The sequence below is a fragment of the Channa argus genome, chromosome 9 (assembly GCF_033026475.1).
Source record: "Channa argus isolate prfri chromosome 9, Channa argus male v1.0, whole genome shotgun sequence".
Classification (NCBI taxonomy): Eukaryota; Metazoa; Chordata; class Actinopteri; order Anabantiformes; family Channidae; genus Channa; species Channa argus.
Window position 1 is genome coordinate 19,317,277 of NC_090205.1, and position 19,922 is coordinate 19,337,198.

The 19,922-nt window shown below is 39.6% G+C and overlaps 2 protein-coding genes across 5 annotated transcripts; one reads left to right on the forward strand and one right to left on the reverse strand.

Annotated features, from left to right (window-relative positions):
* Positions 1-984: 984 nt before the first annotated feature.
* On the forward strand, positions 985-19,085 carry LOC137132987 (GRIP and coiled-coil domain-containing protein 2). Of its 4 annotated transcripts, XM_067516034.1 has the most exons (24): positions 985-1,169; positions 1,601-1,666; positions 1,803-1,887; positions 2,505-2,584; positions 2,699-2,803; positions 2,894-3,383; positions 3,945-5,803; positions 6,263-6,326; positions 6,423-6,523; positions 6,650-6,748; positions 7,256-7,375; positions 8,639-8,803; positions 9,159-9,263; positions 10,273-10,435; positions 10,890-10,990; positions 11,202-11,279; positions 11,392-11,529; positions 12,230-12,351; positions 12,930-13,106; positions 13,319-13,527; positions 15,119-15,346; positions 15,622-15,761; positions 17,479-17,680; positions 17,873-19,085. In XM_067516034.1, the coding sequence occupies exons 1-24, from the start codon at positions 1,164-1,166 to the stop codon at positions 17,944-17,946; spliced, it is 4,977 nt and encodes a 1,658-aa protein (XP_067372135.1). In that variant the 5' UTR covers positions 985-1,163; the 3' UTR covers positions 17,947-19,085. The 4 variants fall into 4 exon arrangements, with proteins under 4 accessions (XP_067372135.1, XP_067372136.1, XP_067372137.1 ...); XM_067516035.1 differs by lacking the exon at positions 8,639-8,803; XM_067516036.1 differs by lacking the exons at positions 17,479-17,680; positions 17,873-19,085 and having other exon boundaries at positions 15,587-15,711.
* On the reverse strand, positions 16,208-17,292 carry tmem223 (transmembrane protein 223). The gene has a single exon (XM_067516044.1). It carries the CDS (start codon positions 17,144-17,146, stop codon positions 16,331-16,333), a length of 816 nt encoding a protein of 271 aa, XP_067372145.1. The 5' UTR covers positions 17,147-17,292; the 3' UTR covers positions 16,208-16,330.
* Positions 19,086-19,922: the final 837 nt, after the last annotated feature.

The following is a 19,922-nucleotide window of genomic DNA, read 5'->3' on the forward strand; positions in this document are numbered from 1 at the left end:
CCAGTCTTTTTATTTGTCTTATAACAGTTTATGCAGGCTACGTGTAGGTCTACATTGCGTCTATTTTGCAAGTCAGTCATTCTGTCTTGTATTTTTTTTAATAGCGGCCATCAAGACGTGTTTGACGTCTATACCTCGAGCTGATTACTCAGCTGTCAATTGTAGATCCACATCAGACTGTGAGTAAAGGATAGTGATATGGAATAAAACACAATTTACTTCCACATTTGATTGAGGATGGTTTTCTCTCACAGATGCTGCACAGCTTGTTCATGGTGTTATTCTATAGCATTCTCACACATGCCACAGATGGTGAACACATGACAAGAACACAGGTGTCAATTTCGCAATAAAGTCCATCTGTATGATCTTAACATCACACTGTGTTGGTTGCCAGTATGTTTACAACTACTGTATATGATCCAACTTTGAATACCATCACAAGTACACAGCCAATATATTGAGAAATGAGGGTATGGAAAACTAGTCAGGTGGAAATATTTTATAGAATAGTAATACTGTGTATAGTAAGCATATTCAATTTAAAGTTTTTATATAAGTTGTCAAATTTCTGTGCAAACTTGTACTGACTCTGGCTTTTAGGGTGGTTAAAATAAAATAAAAATAAAAAATTGGCTATTAAAACTAAATGTGTATACACAAACGCACAGATACAAAGGATGGTACCATACTGTAGACCAAATCAGTGGAACATCCTTCTCCTCCGTTATTGTATGTTTACTTAAATAAATGACAGCTAATTGTGATGTGCACAATCATGTACTTATATTAATGTTAATCATCTGTGCAACGCTACATTTCATTAAAAACATCTCGCACCTAATACCCTACGATACTTTGGAACATTATATTTATTAACCAACACTTTGCTACTCAGGCAAAGTTTGTGTTGACTTTTGACCGGATAAAATATCCGGTTTAAATTGTGACGTTTATTTACTGACGTCACTTGGGTGACGATTGCGGAAGCAGGTCGTATTTTCTAGCCTGTTAACCCAAAACAGTAGCGATGCGCTCGTGCTAAATCTCTTAGGAATTAGAAATAGTCTTAGATACCTTGTTGACTTCGTTCGGTCCGGTTACCGTCTACCCGTCTACCTGTCTTGCTTGTCAGACGACTGTGAAGTGGGCAAAGAGTCGAGATGGAGGTAACTAAATACTCCGTGTCGAGGGCTTAGCATTAGCTAGTATGTAAGAACTCTAGTGTTACAGGAGCATGTTTGGTGCATCTTCAAGTTAGCTAACAATAAAACACAGTGTCCTTTGTAACGTTACACATTATGTGCTGACTAATGTTAACGTTACTCACCGAACTTCATTAGATACATGGGTATTTAACGGGCAGGTTTTTTGGTAGAACAGCCACTGAAACCTTATCCTATTTTGTAATTAACCTTTCTTAAGTACTTTAGTTAGTAGTCTAGTTTAGCCAACAAGCAAGGCAACATAAACCTTAAGATTTTTTAAAGTAAATTCTGTCATATGCGTCACATATTTAATTACATGTTGGCTCTCAGTCTCTTTGTTGCAGTGTGGAGAGTTAGGTTTGTCATTATTATTTTTTCTTTCACTGAAACAGGACCCTGGTGGTACAGGAGTACAGGAGTCTGCGGCTCCATCACCAGCAGGTGCCACTAAGTCAAAGGTACCTCTGCTCAACAAGTGCTACATCTCTTTATATTTCAGAAAACATAGAAACTGTTATCTGAAGGCTGAGGTGTTTATACAGTACAAATATGATCCTTTGTTAAACATGCTTCTTTCCTTCATTATACTCTTAGCTGGACACACTTTCCAAAGATGACCTCATCAAGTTTGCCAAGAAGCAGATGGCTGCCATGCAGAAAATCAAGGGCAGATGTGCAGGTAACTATAAACGCTGTTAAAGTGTGTTTGTCCTTGTTTCTATAACTCTGCAGTCCAACAATATAAGTACGATTGCTGGGTTCTGACAACCACAACAGAACTAATTACACCTGGAAATACAGTTCAACAACAGTGAAATAACACCCAAGAGTCGACTTTTGTCTTTTACTTGCACAAGGGGAGCCTGGCGGGGTCTTAGTGGCTTAACACTTCACGCGAACTAAGGCAACTCGACCGGGCTCTTCCTTGTTCACACTATTTATTGGAAACAGAGATCAAAGCAGATACAGAGTTCAATGCAGAAAAACAACTCCTTATAAGTATAGGCCAATGTGAAATGCAATTCATCGCATAATGATAATATAGCATTGCATTGTTTCCTTGACCACTGTCAACAAACTTTAAAGGTAAACTACAAAGGCATCTGTCAAAAACAAACTATGAACGCTATATGGTGTCACTAATGACATCATCAGTACATAGACGCATCACAAACATTCATTACATTACACACACAGGCCAACATTACATTTAATGTTGGAAACAATTATTAAATTACTTTGAACAAACCCTAACAATTATGTTACATTACTATTTCCCTTATTTTCTCTTATCAGATTTGGAAAAAGAAGTGGAATTTTTCAAACAGCAATCCCAAAACAGTAACATCAGTCCAGATGACTCCACACTGATACAGGTCTGTATGTGTGGGCAGCATCTCATCACGTGTCTGCTATGAATATTCAAATGTAAATTGCTGCACTTAATTTCCATACTGCATCATGTAAATATGGGGCTGTGTTAAATATAGGAACTGACTGAGAGGATGGATGCCTTACTACTGGAGAAGGCAGAAACTCAGCAAAGTCTTGCACTATCTCGTAAAGATCTAGAGAAGACTAAGCAGCAATCCAAGGTGAAAAAAACAACAATTAATATCCAGTTTTACATTGTATGAAATATCCAGGCGGTATGTTTATAGTAAAACAGGATTCTTTTTTTGCAGGACGATCTAGCAGTGCTGCAAGCGCAGCTTACTGTCATGACTGAAGACCATCAAAGAAAGATCAAGACCCTTGAGCTCAGCATTGAGGAATCCAACACCAAACACCAAGAAGAACTGGCTCATTTTCAGAAACTGCTAAAAGAGCAAGAAGACAGTAACAGGGATATTGAAAAAGAGAGGAAAGCTGAACATACTTGTGCAAAAGAAAGTGCAGAAGAATGCCGTTCCTTCAAAGCTCAGCTAGAAAGCATACAAGCTGAACTTGAAGCTATCCAGGAAAAAAAGTCTCAGGAGATTGCTGACCTACAAGAGAGCCACCAAAAGGAGTTGACAAAGGCACAGCAGGAGGTGGAGAACCTAAAGGAAGAGCTGGTTCAAAAGAGTCTGCAACATGAGGAGGAAATGAGAGCCCTGGAGGAGGACTGTGAGATTGAGAGGGAGCGCCTCCTGTTGCTCCACGAGGAGCTGACCGAGCAGCTCGCTCTCAAAGGTAAATCAACACTCCACTTAAACACAGACATCAGAACAAGAAATGTGTTTTTTGTTTTTTCCTTTTTGTATTTTTCTTTTACAGTGTTGTCCATTTGCTTTTTCAAGAAGGCGGTTTCAGTTGTTGAAGCCTTAACACAGTGAATTCACAGTAGAGAACAGGGCTGGTCCAAGTGGAATTTGTGCTTGAAATAATGGTTATTTTCTCTGGACCAATCTACAGTTTGCTTTCCAAAATAATTATGTAAACAATAAATTGGGATATTTAATGAAAAGTTATTAAAAGAAATGTCTAAACAAAAGAAGTGAAATGATTGTTACCTGATATCTTTTAGTTTTCACTCTTAAGATCCAGAAAAACAAAATTTGGTTGAAATATTTAGAACACAATTGTCACTTAATAGATTTATATAATTTATTGCAATGCAAAGAGGAAAGTACCATGACATGATTATTTCCATACTTCTGAATATTTGTTTTCTCACTACAGCTTAATATATGAATGACTTAATTGTTTAGATACAAACCATAATGACTTTCTTTAATCAACATTACCAACCAGACAGCTATCTGCAAGATGTGCAAGAGGAAGATGAGGAACCTGCCCGTAGTTCAGGTATCGCTAAAATGCTGGAGCTGTCTGGCTTCAGACAGGGTGAGTCCAGCCATATTGAAGAAGTGAAGTCTGAGACAGGAAGACTGAGAGCAGCCCTGGAAGATTTTCAAGCCCAGAACACCATGTTACAGGATGAGCTCACCCTGATCAGTAATGTGAAGGAGGAGTTGGAGGCAGAGCTGGAGCGGGTCAAAGAAGAGTTCCAGATGGAGAGAGAAGAGATGGAGTTTAAAATCAATGAGTTGCAAATGACCAGGGAAAGTGCCCCCACTGATCCTGTAATGACTCTCAATCTTGACGAACAAGATGTTCAAGCAGAATCCAAAGAGTCACAAGCCAGTCCTATTCAGGACCAAAACTCATTGAATACTGTGGAGCTGCAGAAGGTGAACCAGGAGCTGAAGGCCCAGTGTAAGACCTTGACTGGGGAGAGAGACTCTGCCCTGGCTGACTGTCAACACATGAGGGACATACTTCAAGGTTTGGGAACAGAACTGAGTGAGAAGACGAATGATTTTGTTCTTCAGTACCAAACCATGAAGGAGCAGGCTGCTAATACTGTCCGTGAACTGCAAGAAAAGATTGATCACCTCAGTCATGAGAGAGATGAACTGTTGGGGAAGGAAAAACTGTTTTTAGAGGAGAAAAACAATCTCATGGAGAAAATGAAAGACTTGAAACTGAAGCTTGAAGGTTCCACGGATGACGACCAGAAACTTCGACTATCTGTAGATGAACAAACAACTTTAACTTGTGAGCTGAAGCAATCTGTAGAGGAACTTACCAAGCAGAATGAGGAGATCCTCTCCCAGCTGCAGATGAGTGAAAACCAGACTGAAAACCTCCAAGAGATCGTCAGCACTCTGACTGAAGGGCGAGACAAGCTGCAGTCCCTGCTGAAACTTCAAGGAGAGGAAATGCAAAAGTTGAACAACGAGAGAGCAAAAGAATTTCAGAGGCTACTGGAAGAGAAAGAGAAAGAGGTACTTTTGCTGAGAGAGGAGAAAGACAAGGAGCTGAAACGCATGAGAAAAGAGAAGGAGGAGGAAGTCCAACATCTAAAAGAGGAGAGGGATAGTATAAAAGAGAACATGAAAGAAGAGGCAGAACGAAGGCAGGGAACAATTTCTGCTTTGGAGCTGACTGTCAAAGAGCTCTCTACAGAAAAGACTGACCTCCACCATAAATTGGAAGAGATATCCTCAGAGCTTTCCAAAGCCCAGGAAGAGAGACGCACATTGAGCTTCAAGCTGGCAGATCTTGAAGCTCAGCTCAAGCAGAATATGTCTGAAAAGGATCACCTTGAGGCAAAGCTGAATTCAGTGAAAGAAGAGGCAGAGCAGGCCCACATCTCCAAAAAAGCTCTGGAAAAAAATCTGTCTGAGGTATTAAAAAAAACAAGTGAAGAGGTTGAAGAGCTCCAATCACATGTAGATGACCTGGAAAAGCAGAGGACTCTTTTGAGTAGTAGTCTTGAAGAAGCTCAAGGGGAGGAGGTGCGAAATGAGCTCCAGGCCTACATCATAGACTTGGAGCAGGAGAGGAACATGATGAGGAACAACCTGGAGGAGGTGGTGAAGGATACTGAAGGGCTGCAGAAAGATCTACAAGACATGAAGTCAGTCTGTGAGAAGATTAGCAATGAAAACCACAAACTGCAGGCTCAAATTTCAATGATGACTCAGGAGAAAGAAGACAAGGAAAGAGAAATGAAGGGTATGGAGGAGGAGAGAGAGATCAGAGAACAGCTGACAGAGAAAGATAAACTCATATCTCAGCTGAGGAGTGAGATGGCTGCTCTCAAGGTAAATGGGGCTCATTGTATGTTAGGGGCTCATAGTAAAATTATGTCAAGGAAAATAGCTTTACATTTAAGGTTGTTCACTTCTAAATTTTCAAAATCTCATTGTGATTGACTGCCATTTGTGTACAACTTTTTTAACAACTAAAAACTCAATATTTGCAGGCAATGGCCCTGCAATAGTGAAGCTTTAAAAAGCAAGTGATTTTTAAGAGCTTTAATCAGTTCTTGAGTTTATTTGGAATAATTTGTTTACATATTTTGTATAGCCCAATCTACTGTACTGTTAATTGCAAAAATAATAGCTGATTCTATGACTGAAATACATTTTCGAGAAGACTTTTACAGATGATGATCTACTGATTTAAGATGTTGATTTTTAGCAACAGTATTAGTTGTTGATAGTTGAGAATGATGTGTGAGATGTGTGATTGTTTTTATTTTTTCTCTGTCATACTCTCAGGACTCAGTTGACCAGTCTGCCTCCTCTGAGGAAAAGGCAGCTAATGAGATAACAAAGAGAATAGGTATAAAGGCAACACTTGTTAAAATGTAGAATAAACTTAAAGATATATATTTTGAAGTCAGCGTACACTGTAATTTAGAACCTTATTTTCCTTCAGCTCTTCTGGAGAAAGAAAACAAGGAAAAGGATGAGAGAATGAACAAAATCAAAGCAGTTGCTGTCAAAGCAAAGAAGGAGCTGGACATTCACAAAAAGGAGGTAGAGGAAGCTTGAAGTCTCTGTAAATGTTTATAACCTGAAACCAACGTTTGCACACACACACAATTATATATAGATGAGTGATTGTATACAACTGAATTCATTGCTGACTTGATCATCTTCTAGGTTGCTACCCTCAAAGATAAGGTAGAATCACTGAAAGCTGAGAGGGAGAAAACGAACAGCTCTATGAAAGATATTATCCATGGTGCTGAAGGCTACAAGGTAGGAGATGCTCACAAACAAGCAAACTCTCAGAATGCTTTGCTTAGCTTCTATTACTTTTTACACAAGAATGAACTACATGTACTAAATGCACAGTATAACATTGTATGTAGTAGTGATACCTATTTTACTGTGAGTAATTAGCAGTGTAGGTCACATAATAGTCAATACAGTGTAAACATTGCCAAAAATGGTAGAATCACTGGTACCTGGCTGTATCAAATGTTTAATATGACCCAAAATAAAACTAACATTTTTGATTGTTAAACATTTGAGAAATGTGTATGCATTCTAAAATGTTACTAATTGGCATGTTGAAGGATGGTCTCCACCTGTAGTCTTCATAATAAGCCCCCCGACTGCACTGTGCTTTATGAGTGAGTCTCCATTAGAGAGGAAACCACTCTGTTGTGTCTAATGAGAGTTTCGTCCCCTACTCAAATGTAAATGCAGCTCATATTTGAGGTGCTTAGTATTTACCTTCATTTCCCACGTTTGTGTATGTAGAACCTGCAGATAGGTTACGATAAGCAAACGGAGCAACTGGATAAGGAGAGAGAAAAGGTGGAGGCGGCAGAAAGACAGATTGCTGAGCTGACCAAACGACTCAGCAGTGCTGTCACACAGGTAACACAGATACACACTCAATCACATACGTCAACTAACAAACGCACAAACTGCTCTCAGCTACTAGTAAATCTAAACAGCGCCACTTTGTCCAGCGATCCATCTCTCCAGCGCTTCAAGTATAACTCAGTTTCCATCTGATTTACAGTGAGTCATTTTAGCCAGCGACACTTTACCCAGCTATGCTTGACAGCCCTGTACTCACAAATAGCCCATCAGATTTGATTGGGTGAACTAGGGAGAAATTGTGTTTATATGTGCTCCTCTCTGTGTGCTCATAACTGTCTTTTTCCAATGAGAGAACAACAGGCAGGTAAATGGAGCAGAGTATAGCTTCCATCTGCTCTGCTAGGGCAACACCATTTTTTTGAAGCACAGGTTTATTTTTATGTGCGCTCATGGGTCTCAGGGGAACACGCAGACTGGAGTTGGTCTGGGATCTAAGAGCACGTCTGGACATCTCTGTTTACCAATCATAGTTTTAGTGTTTGGCTGACAGATGATGGGAGGTGGCCGCTGCTGCTGGTTCAACGGGCCTTGCAGAAAAAGCCCGTAGAGCCTGCCGCTGTCAGATTTGCATGACTGATTTTCAAATGTGTCACGTGTTCGTGCAGCTTTGGTGCCTGCATGAGCATTTTCATGTGAATATCTTGAAACATTTTTAGATTTAGCCAGTGCGATGTCTTATCTTTTTTTTCTTTCCAGCGGGATTGTAAATGACCATGAACAAAGTCAGGTAATGTTAGAACACTATTAGAACATTGTGATCTAGAGAAATTAGTCACTATTCGACATTTTCAAAATGACTTACTCCCAAAACATATGCCATTAGCTTCCATGATTACCACATACTTAATAGGCCACAAGTCTGTTATGTAACAGTTTGGGAGGGGCCAAAGGATTCAGTTAACAAAACTTTTACATCCAAATGGAGAAAAGCAAAAGTGTATGACCAGGGTTTAGTGCCACTTCAAGTAAACCTTAAGAAAATACAACACTCTGCAGTGCCTGAAAGATACAGGATTACTGTGCTGTTTTGAGATGTTAACATTTCTTTGCTAACCTGTACCTAAATTGGCATTAGCAAAGAGGGTTTGATTGATTACTTGATGATATAAGTAATGGCAAAACTGCACATTTGTTTCAAACATTTCACAAATGATATTTAACTACATTCTGTGTATAGATAAATGCCTGGTCCCTGCACAGTTGCCATTCGGAGGTGTAAAGTCACAGTAATTTGATGTGTACATGCTTTTACAGAATGACACGCTAATCAGTGAGAAAGAAGACCTGTTGGCCAGAATGGAGACGATCAGGAACACAGTCAGGCAGCTGGAATCTCAAAATCAGGAGCTCCAAAAAATATCCGCTAGTCTGGAAAGGGACCTGATAGCTGAGAGAGCTATGAAGGAACAAAAGACAAAGGTAGAAATAAGGAGACATGGACACTCAGCCTCTGCTGTGTATTATGTATTTTAGGTAATACTGTAATCTGCCCCTCCTGGATTTCTAGATGTAATCCAAACCATTAATTCAACCAATCCCATGTGAATTCTGTCAACTTTGCAATTTCAAACCCCATAAAAACATGCTACACATTTTTGTAAGTAAAGCTTTTGCAAAATCAGGATTTTTACACCACAACAATCATAAAAACGTTGATGAAATCCTGGAGGGACCGGATAATAGAACTGCTGAAGCTGAGGTTTCAGACAAACCTTCTTAAACGGTTAACCATAAAACCATTTGTCTGTGTATGTGTGTTTCCTTGCCTCTCTAGGACTTGTCATCTGCCATGAAGGAGGTAGAAGAGCTGACAGCCCAGCTCCGTAAGCAGCAGCAGCAGTCTCAGCAGACTGCTCAGGAGCTGGAGCAGCTACGCAAGGTGCACACACTCAGACACACAAATGCTTCTTGGACACTATAGTGTGTCTCTGAGGGCCTGTCTAGTCAAGCGACTGGACTGCTGATGGCCAGCCTGGAGCTACAGCAGCTCCTCTCAGAGAAAACGAAAGCAAATCTACCCCATAGCACTGGAGCTGCTGTTGCTTTTCCATTAAGGGAGACCTACATATTACAGCAGTACACACTGAAAGCAGTCAGGAGGTCTGACATTATTTGTGCAACGTCTTGGTACAGCAAATAAATAAAAGGATTTTTGATACCAAAAGTGATTTTGCGTGTAAACTATATGTTTTTGGCAAAGACCCACAAATTTTCATTTAAAAGAATAGTCATGTATTTATACATAATGTAGTATAACTAAGTGTTAAGTTGAACATTGGTATTACATTATTAAAGGCAGTCATCCACGGACCACAGGGTCCCCGATCCTTGGTCAAGGCTATATGTTGAAGTGTCCCTAGGCAAGACACAGAACCCCCAACAGCCCAATTCCATCCCCAGCTGAGCATTGCCGGTACAAGCCCGGTAGAAATTGGGGCAGGTTGCGTCAGGAAGGGCATAAGGCATAAAAACTGTGCCAAAGGACAACAAAAAAAAAATTGGTATTACATTATTATTAAATACAATAACTGATACGTAATAGTACACAATGAGTGTTATCTGTGACTTCTTATACAGTGTATTGTTTGATATATTGGTATCATAGGTACATAGGGTTTTAAATTCCTGTGAGAACTCCCACAGTCCTCTTAGGCCTTGCAAGAATCTTACCAGTCACACACAGTCACAGATGAGATCTTTTTAAATTTTGAACTTGATTTTTCTCTGTAACTATATGTTCATATAAATATACAATATGTTTTATTTATGCTGTGTTATGATCCGTTGCATTTAGAAAAGATAAAGAAAGATACTGAAAATTGCAGAAATTCTAAACCCATTTTAGTTTGTTTTTTTTCCATGATGTTGTATGTTGCCTTTGCCTCTAGGAGGCGCAGCAGAGCTCTCTGCTGGACATGGAGATGGCGGACTATGAGCGTTTGGTGAAAGAACTCGACACAAAAATCTCAGAGAAAGACAAGTGTGCTGAGGAGTTAAAGGCCCAGATAAACACACTCTCCCAGAAAGAGGAAACGCTCAAACAGGAAATCGGTATGAGTAACATATTCCCATTTGCACTGAAACACAGGTTAATATTTCTGCAGTTTCTTTTATGTTGTGCTATATAATTATTTTAGAATTGCAACAAATAAAAACATAACAGCGTTAATCACTGGGATCACACTTCACTGGATGTTTTTTGCAGGCTTGTATGACCTAAAATATAACGTGCAATAAATTATTCTACATTAAAGACAAATTAAATATATAAAGCCGGTTTTAGGAACACATGCCATGATTTGCTCTCTATGTTGAAACACTGTTGGATGTAATTTCCTACCTTCTTACTGTTCTTGCTGCCCAATACTGTCAAGCTGTATAATGAAGTTAAAACACTGACAATGTCCTTTAAGTATGATTTTCCCTTTAAACCTTATTTATGCACCTATTTGTGTGTGTGTACGTGTGTGCACGTGTGCCTGTGCTTCTTTATCCTTCTCTCCAGAGGTTTTGAAATCCCAGCTGGACCAGGGGGAGGAGAAGATCTCCAAGATGAAACAGCTGCTGGTGAGGACCAAAAAGGACTTGGCCGATGCCAAGAAACAGGTCTGTTTGTGTGTGTCTGTCTTTGCAAGTGTGTCCTGGAAGCTTTCTTATTACTGTGTGTAATATTGCTGCCTGATGAATATAAACCATGTTATGTAGCCATATTTGGGTATGATTGTAAAGGATGATGAGAACAGTTATTTATTTGTGTTTGTGTGTATTTACATCTTTACTGTGCATGTCTCACTTGGCTGTTTGTGCATGAACACAGGAGAGCTCCTTCATGATGCTGCAGGCTTCTCTGAAAGGAGAGCTAGAGGCTAACCAACAGCAGCTAGAAAGCTCAAAGGTAAAACTAGTAGCAATACCCAGCAAAACTTCTCTTTGATAAACTCGGAAAAAATCTCTGACTTTGAAAATCAATGTGTTGGTCATAAGTGTGTATATGTTTGTGTGTTTAGATCGAGGTTTGCGAGCTGACAGCCGAGCGCCATCGTCTGCAGGAGCAGCTGAGATCTGCACTGGAACAACAGCAGAGAACGAGCAACTCTCTGCAGCAATGCATTAACAGCCTAGAGCAAGAGAGAGACACTGCTAAGGTTTGTTTTTATTCTTCCATTTTTGTTCAAGTTAAACTGACTTTTCTCCGCACGATAACAGCATATACACACTCACACTTAACACTGAACATCAGCAGCAGTGAAGTGCATTGCTCAGGAGCACATGAGCAGTAGAGTTTGAGATGCAGCAGCTATATAATATGCTTGTATTTTTTATTTTTTTTTTCAATCACATAATTTTTATTTTTCCATTAGAACTATTGTTCTGCCTTTATTGTTGTCACCTTGTCAACATCTCATTGAAACCACAGTCTGAAATATTATGAGGGATTTTTGATCTTTGTGCTAGTTCCTGCTAAATTGCTCATACCAGATGTGATTAGAAAGAGGTTTGTAAATAAACAATAACTGGAAGGATGAGAAATCCACTTTAGGCAAAAAACTACTGGTTAATTGAATTTATTTGAGCAATTAAACTCGTGACGTGAAGTACAAAAATTATTGAAACAAATGCACTTCCACTTCTTCTCCTTCAAACTGACAACACCTTTTTCTACAGGTGTGTGAGTACATTGGGATGATTTAGCATTGACCTGATGATGACATTTAGCTCTTTCAGCAGTCAAAAATACCAAGCCGTCCTGTCCGAGGCTGAGCAATTTTTCAGACTACATTTGAATCTACAGTAAACGTGTGCTGTGTCGTTACTGTGTCTTCTTATACTTTGTGTTCACTCCAGGCTGAGCTTGCGGCAACAACAGGCGAGTTTGAGAGTTACAAAATAAGAGTTCACAATGTGCTCAAACAGCAGAAAAGCAAAACTACTGCTCAGACTGAAGTTGACTCTGGCAAACTGGAAAGGTAATGACTGCACCTACATGACAGTTATGTACAGTTGAAAGGTGGAATAAGGTAATCAGGGAGCATAAGACTGAATTGTATCCTGTACATGTTCCATGTAAATACTGACTCTTAGCGTTATTTTGACCATTCACATTTATTTTAGATGAACAGTAGAAGAATTATAACCGTATTAGTGTCCAGCAGTACTGTTAAGAACTGGTTAGACTAGGTGTAAGTTGGAATGCCTTTTGAATAGGGATCACCATGTCTGATCACCATGTCTGACATTCACAGGTGGCGTTAAATCTGCATCCAATATTGACTATGAAAAACCTCAGAAAATGCTGAAAGATGTACACATGAATTAAAATTGATTAAATAGCTAGCAGAGTCCAAAACATACTTTGTAACTTTTGCATGTAACACAAGCAAAGCTTGGTTTAGTAAATACAGGATTTTAATGTTAATGTAATTAAATTGCAAAAAAAACTTTTACTTTAATACGTGAACCATATTAAAGTAAAAACCTATTTATCAGTGTCAGCCAGCACTGTAAGAGTGATATGACTATTATCAATGTGATGTGTGTCTGGCAGGGAGCACTTGTCCTCTAAGGTAGAACAACTGAGGACCAGGCTGGCAGAGAACCAGCAGAGCCTCCAGAGCACCACAGCTGAGTTGCAGCAGCTCCAGACTGAACATGACACTCTGCTCGAGAGACACAACAAAATCTTGCAGGAAACTGTTAGCAAGGAGGTAGAGCTGCGCGAGAGGTGAGCTGACACCCACTTTATGCCTCTTTTATTATATTTTATTTGAGGCCCATGTAATTAATTTTTTTTTTAGTCATCATAGACACAGATGCTGGGAAAACCTTTTTGGACCTGATAAAAAGTTGTCACTTTTCTGTCATGCATATTCTCACTTATTCTATCACATTTAAGTAGCAGCCTCTAAACTCTTCCTTTAACTTCCTCTCCTTTAGGCTGCTGTCATTGCAGTCAGAGAATGTGGCTCTGCGGTCAGACCTGACACAAGCTCAGGCTGACCTGTCTTCTCAGGTTGAAATCCAGCGTCAGACATACAGGGAGCAGCTGAGGAAGCTGCAGGATGACCACCGGGCCACTGTGGAGACCCTGCAGGGCCAGCTGACTCGCGTTGAGGAGCAACTCTTTAACCTGCAGAGTCAGAACAGTAAGAATTGAGGCTAAAAGGTGGTGTAATTATAAAAGTACAAAGCAGAACCATCCAACAAGTACCTGCAGCTCAGATATAAAGCAAAAAGCATAAAGAGTGAACAAATTCTATCGCATACAGAGGTTCATCAAATGTTAAGAGTGTTGATGTTTTCTGTCTTAATCACTCGGTTTTTATGAGAGGACTGATGGGATAGAGAACGAAGGAAGGGGTTGAGGACTGGTGTGTTTATCAGCAGAGCAGCATTGGAAATCATTCATCACCTCCCACACAGCTGCCCTCTTGAGTCAAACAGCAAATACACACATATAGCAGTAGTGTAGGAAAGGTAAGCGTGTTTGTGCACATGTGTGTCTTCTGTGGCTTCAGCATGGCCAGGTGTTGGCAAGGCTCCCCAGCTCAGTTCCCGCCTCACAGTGTGGCAGACAGCTCACTGTGGCATCTGGACAGAATCATCATTAGTGGCTCACGTGTACGTGCCAGGATTAGTCGGATATATGGAGCCATTACTAACCTATAATGAAAGTCAGATTTGAGCCTTTTTACTACTTTACTGGGCCAGTAACTCCAGGAGTGTGTTTTAAAGCACTTATTGAGCAGGTGGCTCATAAAAATGCTCTAGTTAGTTTTTACTTCATAAACGTACTTATTACTTTCACAGATTAAAATTTGGGAAAGTAAAATTGTTTGCCATGCCTTCCAAATTGTGTATAAACACAAACTACAAATATAGATTTCAACTAAAACCTTGCAGTTTTATGCCTTCACCAACCAGTCAGGTTGCAGTCTACCTGAATGTCTCTCCAAACTCTTTTCATTCTATTCGTCCATAAGTCAATGAGTGGATGTTTGTATCAGTTGACAGATGTGAGGTCACAGTAACCTTAAAAACAAATTTGAAGAAATGCTCCCCATGGCAGTCCTGAGATGGGTTGTTCACGAGAATGGGATATATGGACAACCCAAAAACATGTTGCATCTGGCAACAGCTGTTGTTAGCACATTGGCAAAAAAAAAGTGTAGCCCACAGCTTTCTATATGGTGTCCCCTGATGTGGATTTAATTATTGTCCTGGATATTCATTCAAATGAGAATCAGACAAGAAAATCTGCTCGATCTTTAATGCATTTCACCCACTCACAAACAAACTAAAGTACACAGCAGGACTTTGTTACCTTACTCTTGTCATTCAGCTGCATATGGACAAGAGAGTAGTACACCAGACTAGTGTTGGGAAAGTGTGGGTATTGGTTCAGGAGTCTGGCTTCTTAATCAGATTTAGGTTCATTAATCACAATCTTCTCTTTTGTCCACCCACTCTTTCAAGCCCTCATCCTTCTCACTCTTGGTAATGTTTATACCAGCTGAGCAGGTTTAAGGCTGGAGTGTGTCTGGTGCCCCCTGATGTTACAGTGAAGTAGTGTAAAATGTTTTGTCTGATCATGTTTGTGATAAAGCAATGTTAATAACTTTTACCAGATTATGATAACATAAACCCTTTAATGTCTGGAAATGTAAGATCTGATATAGGTATTTCTTTTAAACAAACTTAAAATATTTGTTCTTCCAACCTTGCACCCTCTTTAAGATGCAGTGTCAGTCCAGTCTAGTCGTAAGCCTCTGTCATTAGACGTTCAGCGCAGAAGCACAGATCAGATGCCAGCAGGGCTGGGACTAGTGGCCCTGAGTGACCTTCAGTCTATGGACAGAGAGGAGGGTGAGGGTATGGAGACGACTGAGACTGAGAACCTCTCTCCTGCGCTTACACCCCTGCCGTCTCTGGAGAAGCTTCTTACATCTCCGGACCCCAAACAAGGTGGGTTTAACAACATAGGTACCCTCATAATTCAAAATACATAAAAGAAATCTCAAAATAGTAGTTGCCCTGTAGGAATCTTTGTTTGGGTCACGGAACGTAGATCGACGTTAAAAAAAAGTCTGTGAGCACTAATTAAAACTGTTTTTTTAATTACAACTGTGGCTTCCTACTATATTCTTTATAAATAGAACATAACTCTACGATACACAGACTTGTTTTTTTTTTTTTTATTAATAGGTCATCATGACCTTTTGTGCATCTTCCTTGTCTAGAGCCATTTGTATGGACAGTGGAACCTACCAAAGACGAGCTCATTCAAAAGCTGACAACAGCCACACGCAGCATGGAGCATATGAACAGCCTACTGCATGAAACTGAGGCCACCAATGCTGTTCTCATGGAGCAGATCACTGTATGTACACATACATTTCCAAGTACACACATGAAGAAGGCACAGAGGTTGCAACAATTTTGTTCAAAATGTTATTTTAACTTGATTACATTACATATTATTCCTAATTTGAAATGACACTTTTATTTAATTTCATTTGAAAATTCCTCCTAAAAGCTTTAATTCTATCAGTATTTGATCAGCACCAATTAATTATTTTAGTAATCAATTCTAAATATTCTATTCTAATTATTTGGCTTATATGGCAAATTATGATTAGTTTATGAAAGATTTTTTTTTGCAACCAGTTCAAAAGATATTCAAATAAATATCTTGTAATATAAATTAGAGCAGCTAGTTTGCAGTTGACAGTTTTGCCTGATGAGTGCATTTATTGTCAAGATTTTTTCAGATTTTTGGTTTCATGTCTGAACAGTGTTAGGATAAATCCAATCAAATCTGTACTCTTTAGCTTACAGATTTTATTTCAGTGAAGACAAACAATCAAGTAGCCATATATGTGTAAAAACACATCTCTTCATGCGTCTTCCATTGGTTTTGGGGCCCAGTACAGTCCTTGAAACCCAATGTTAAACTGGCCGGTATGCCCCAACAGTGGTATCGAACAGCTGAGCATTGTTCACAGTCCCTTCTTTGTCCAGTAGAAAGTAGAACCTGTGTCCTTGGACCCTAAGGGGGATGAATGACAGAGACTCCTGTCTGTGGGCGTAACAGCCTACTTGCTTCAGTGGGACTGTTATTTTCCAGCCTCGGCCATGTCCCAAAGGTGACTGTGTGCAAACTGTCACCATCCTCCCCCCTTTATGTAAAATCACCTGGTTTACAGAGCGTCGGCAAAATAGAGTTCCTAGCCCGACAATCCCTGCCCCTATAGCCAGGCATCCCAGCGTAAAGCCGTACCTCCAGGTGTTTGACCCCAAGTTCATCTCAAAACTCCACATCCCAGCCAGGCCGGTGGTGGTGGCAGACGCCTTGGCCTTCCCTTTCTCCGTAGCACCCCCTGTGTCCCTGAGCCCGGTGTATGCAAAGTGAGCCAGGTATGTCCAGAAAAGAAACTGCCCGCCGCAGAAGAGCGACAGCAGGCGGAAAAAGCGGGTCCTGTCATGCATGAACAGGGTAACATCTTTGGAGGGTTGGGTAGAGGTACTCAGGTTACGGCGGGCGGGCAGCAGTCTGGGAGCGGCACCGAGGCGGCTTGTGTAGACAAATACCCCACTGCATGTTTCAGAAACACAAGTAACCCGGGCAAACAGCCCACTGCTCCGGAAAGCCCGTACCGACGTAGACACATTTCGGAAAAGACTGACTTTGTGCTGAATATTGATGAGTCGAAACGGTCTGTAGTAAAACTCCAGCGCCACACACAGCAGACGCTCGAAGCCCATCTTTCACGTTGGTAGACTGATTTAAAAATGACAACACATAAAAGTTAAACAACTTAAACAGAATTGTTGAGTGATCCAGCTTTTAAGTTCCTCTCTCCCAACACACACCAACTGCCCTTATGCCACACAGCTCTCCGCCATGTTTATTGTGTATGACGTATGCTGTTAACTACGGAAAGTAGATGTGACCAAAATTGCTTGTCGCACGTTGAAAAACGCGATATTTGCACTGCCAACAAAAACATTTAGTGACCAATATTGAATTATTTATTTGATTTTGTCAAATTGTTTGGTTTCCTAATATAACATTACTGATATTTTTCACCTGCTAGTTGTTGAAGAGTGAAGTGCGTCGTCTTGAACGAAATCAAGAGAGGGAAAAGAGTGTGGCTAACCTGGAGTACCTGAAGAACGTTCTGCTGCAGTTTATTTTCTTGCGTTCTGGCAGCGAGAGGCAGGCCCTCCTACCCGTTATTCACACTATGCTGCAGCTCAGTCCAGACGAGAAGAGCAAACTGGCTGCCATTGCACAAGGTACTCCATGCACTATGTTAACAGCATTAATAAAACTGAAACAGTGTACATTGCATGTTTTAAACACAAACCCACACATGCAAAATGTATCATTGATGTCATCCAAACGTGTGTTTTTTGTATTAGTATATGACAGTATATACATTTTTTTTCTTTCAGTAATTTCTAATCAGATATTTTTACTTAATGCAGGTGAAGAGGAGGGATCTGGTTCTCGGGGCTCAGGCTGGACCTCATATCTCCACAGCTGGTCTGGGATCAGATAGACTTAATGACCACCTAAATCAACAAAAACACTGGGAGCACAGCTAGGATGTTACTGGGCCTTTTTCTGGGAAAATATGTATTAAGTGATTTATTTTTATATTTTAGGACATATATATAATATTATTTAAGACAGTGGCAAATGATTTCTCAGAATGTTTGGGATGCAACTGAAGGGACCAAGAAATGTATAAGAAAAGAACAAGTAGGTATGAGATGCCACCAAACATTATGACATACATTTTGATTGAATTAGCAGTGCAATAGGTACATTAGTCTCATGCCAATGAACGTCTACTGTGACACTTTTTTTTATCTTCCTTAGTCAGGCTATTGACAAGCACTTGTTTTTAAGCAAATTTCTGGACATGAAGGGTATACTTACTTGAAGTGAAGTCATTAAAGTAATAAAAGGTAACATTAGAATAATGAGAATTTTGTGAGTGGATATAAAACATTGTGTGTATCATGTTTTAGGAACAGCATTGTGTAATACATGTGATGTGCACAAAGGTATTTATCAAGGGGATTACTGCATAGATAAAGGCATAAGACTTGAATATAATACTGAGATGATTTATTACTTAGTCATTGTGTCTTGCTTTGTACCATGCAGCAGAGTACAATTCAAGAAGTTCACTAGTTTTTCATCTGTTTTGGTGCAAATAACACATTACATTTCTTCAAACAATTGTGAAAGGCATTAAATACTTCAGAATGTGTTTTCACTACCTTAGAGGCAGACATTTTTTATTCATTGCAGCATGAAAGTCAACAGGAAAGTTCAGTGCATCAGAGTTAACAGCATCTCTGGTCCTGCCTTTTACTGCTTGACAGTTAAAATCTAAACATTTAATGCAGTGTCCTTTGGAAACAGCTATGTCTTTCTAGTAGATCTGTAACCTCATTTTAAGTACAAAGAAGTGCACATGTAACATTCTCAGGTTCACCTGACCAACATGACTGACAGAATGTTACCCAATTTTTTTTGTACCTTTACTGACTAATTATGCAGTTGCTCACATGATCTATAATAACCTATAGTTACATTAGTGATGCAGTTTAGAGATTCTGCATTGTAAGTGATTTAAACTGTGTGCTGTACTTTGTCTTTTTAATACCAAATTATTATTTTAAACTATATCTTCTTTGGTGATTATTTATGGTTTTGTAAATTGTGGTGCTGCTCCTTGATCTCCCCTTGTGGAGGTGGGAAAAGGTATAGTTCCACACCATAATCTCCCCCTCCCCTTCTACACACTCTTAATACGAATACACATGTGCTTAAGTCCTAATGTTATGGCTGTTTTTCCCCTTGAGTGGCTGTTCACTGTTAAGTAGTTCAGTTGAGACGTTTTTTACTCAAGTCAACAACATATTAAGGAGAAAGTTCTGAGTTCATTTTTTTCTTCCCCTGCTCATTTTTCTTTAGAGTTGCAAATTAAAGTTAACATGGACGATAATATTTTCAGTCACTTGGCTGTTCAAACTGGCTTATCCATTCAATGTGATGCATTTTTGATATTCAACCTTGCGTTTACTGGTTATAATAAGCAGAACTTTTTTTAACAAAGCACATTTAGAATCATATCACAAAATGAAAATTTACTTATTTTACAAATAATTAAAAGATAAGAAAGAGAGAAGTTTATTTTTTGTAGGTGGCTTAAAGTCCTCATCCCTTTTGAAGAGGGTAGAGGGGCTTTCCTTTTAAGGAAATATATGTGCTTTCTAATATGACGTAGTTACAGAGGAACCAATACCTCTGATCACTGGAGGAAAAGGTAAACATGTTCTTACTTACTTGACCAATAACACATTTGGATTTATATTATTAATATCTCTTTAGTTTTCCGTTATTATTAAAATTCGTTATCGTCTTATTTTGCATTTACTTGCAGAGTAGTAATTATATTCTTTCCACCAGTGGGTCGACCTGTAGACCTACATGGTGTAAATATTCTTCACGAAAGCCCCC

What these genes read in the sequence shown, in the direction of transcription:
- LOC137132987 (XM_067516034.1), top strand. An exon ending in AGCAGCTAGAAAGCTCAAAG is followed by an intron (nt 11,280 to 11,391) that starts GTAAAACTAGTA and finishes TTGTGTGTTTAG; the next exon opens with ATCGAGGTTTGCGAGCTGAC. An exon ending in ATCTCCGGACCCCAAACAAG is followed by an intron (nt 15,347 to 15,621) that starts GTGGGTTTAACA and finishes TTCCTTGTCTAG; the next exon opens with AGCCATTTGTATGGACAGTG.
- tmem223 (XM_067516044.1), bottom strand. Translation starts at nt 17,146, where the DNA reads ATGGGCTTCGAGCGTCTGCTGTGTGTGGCGCTGGAGTTTTACTACAGA.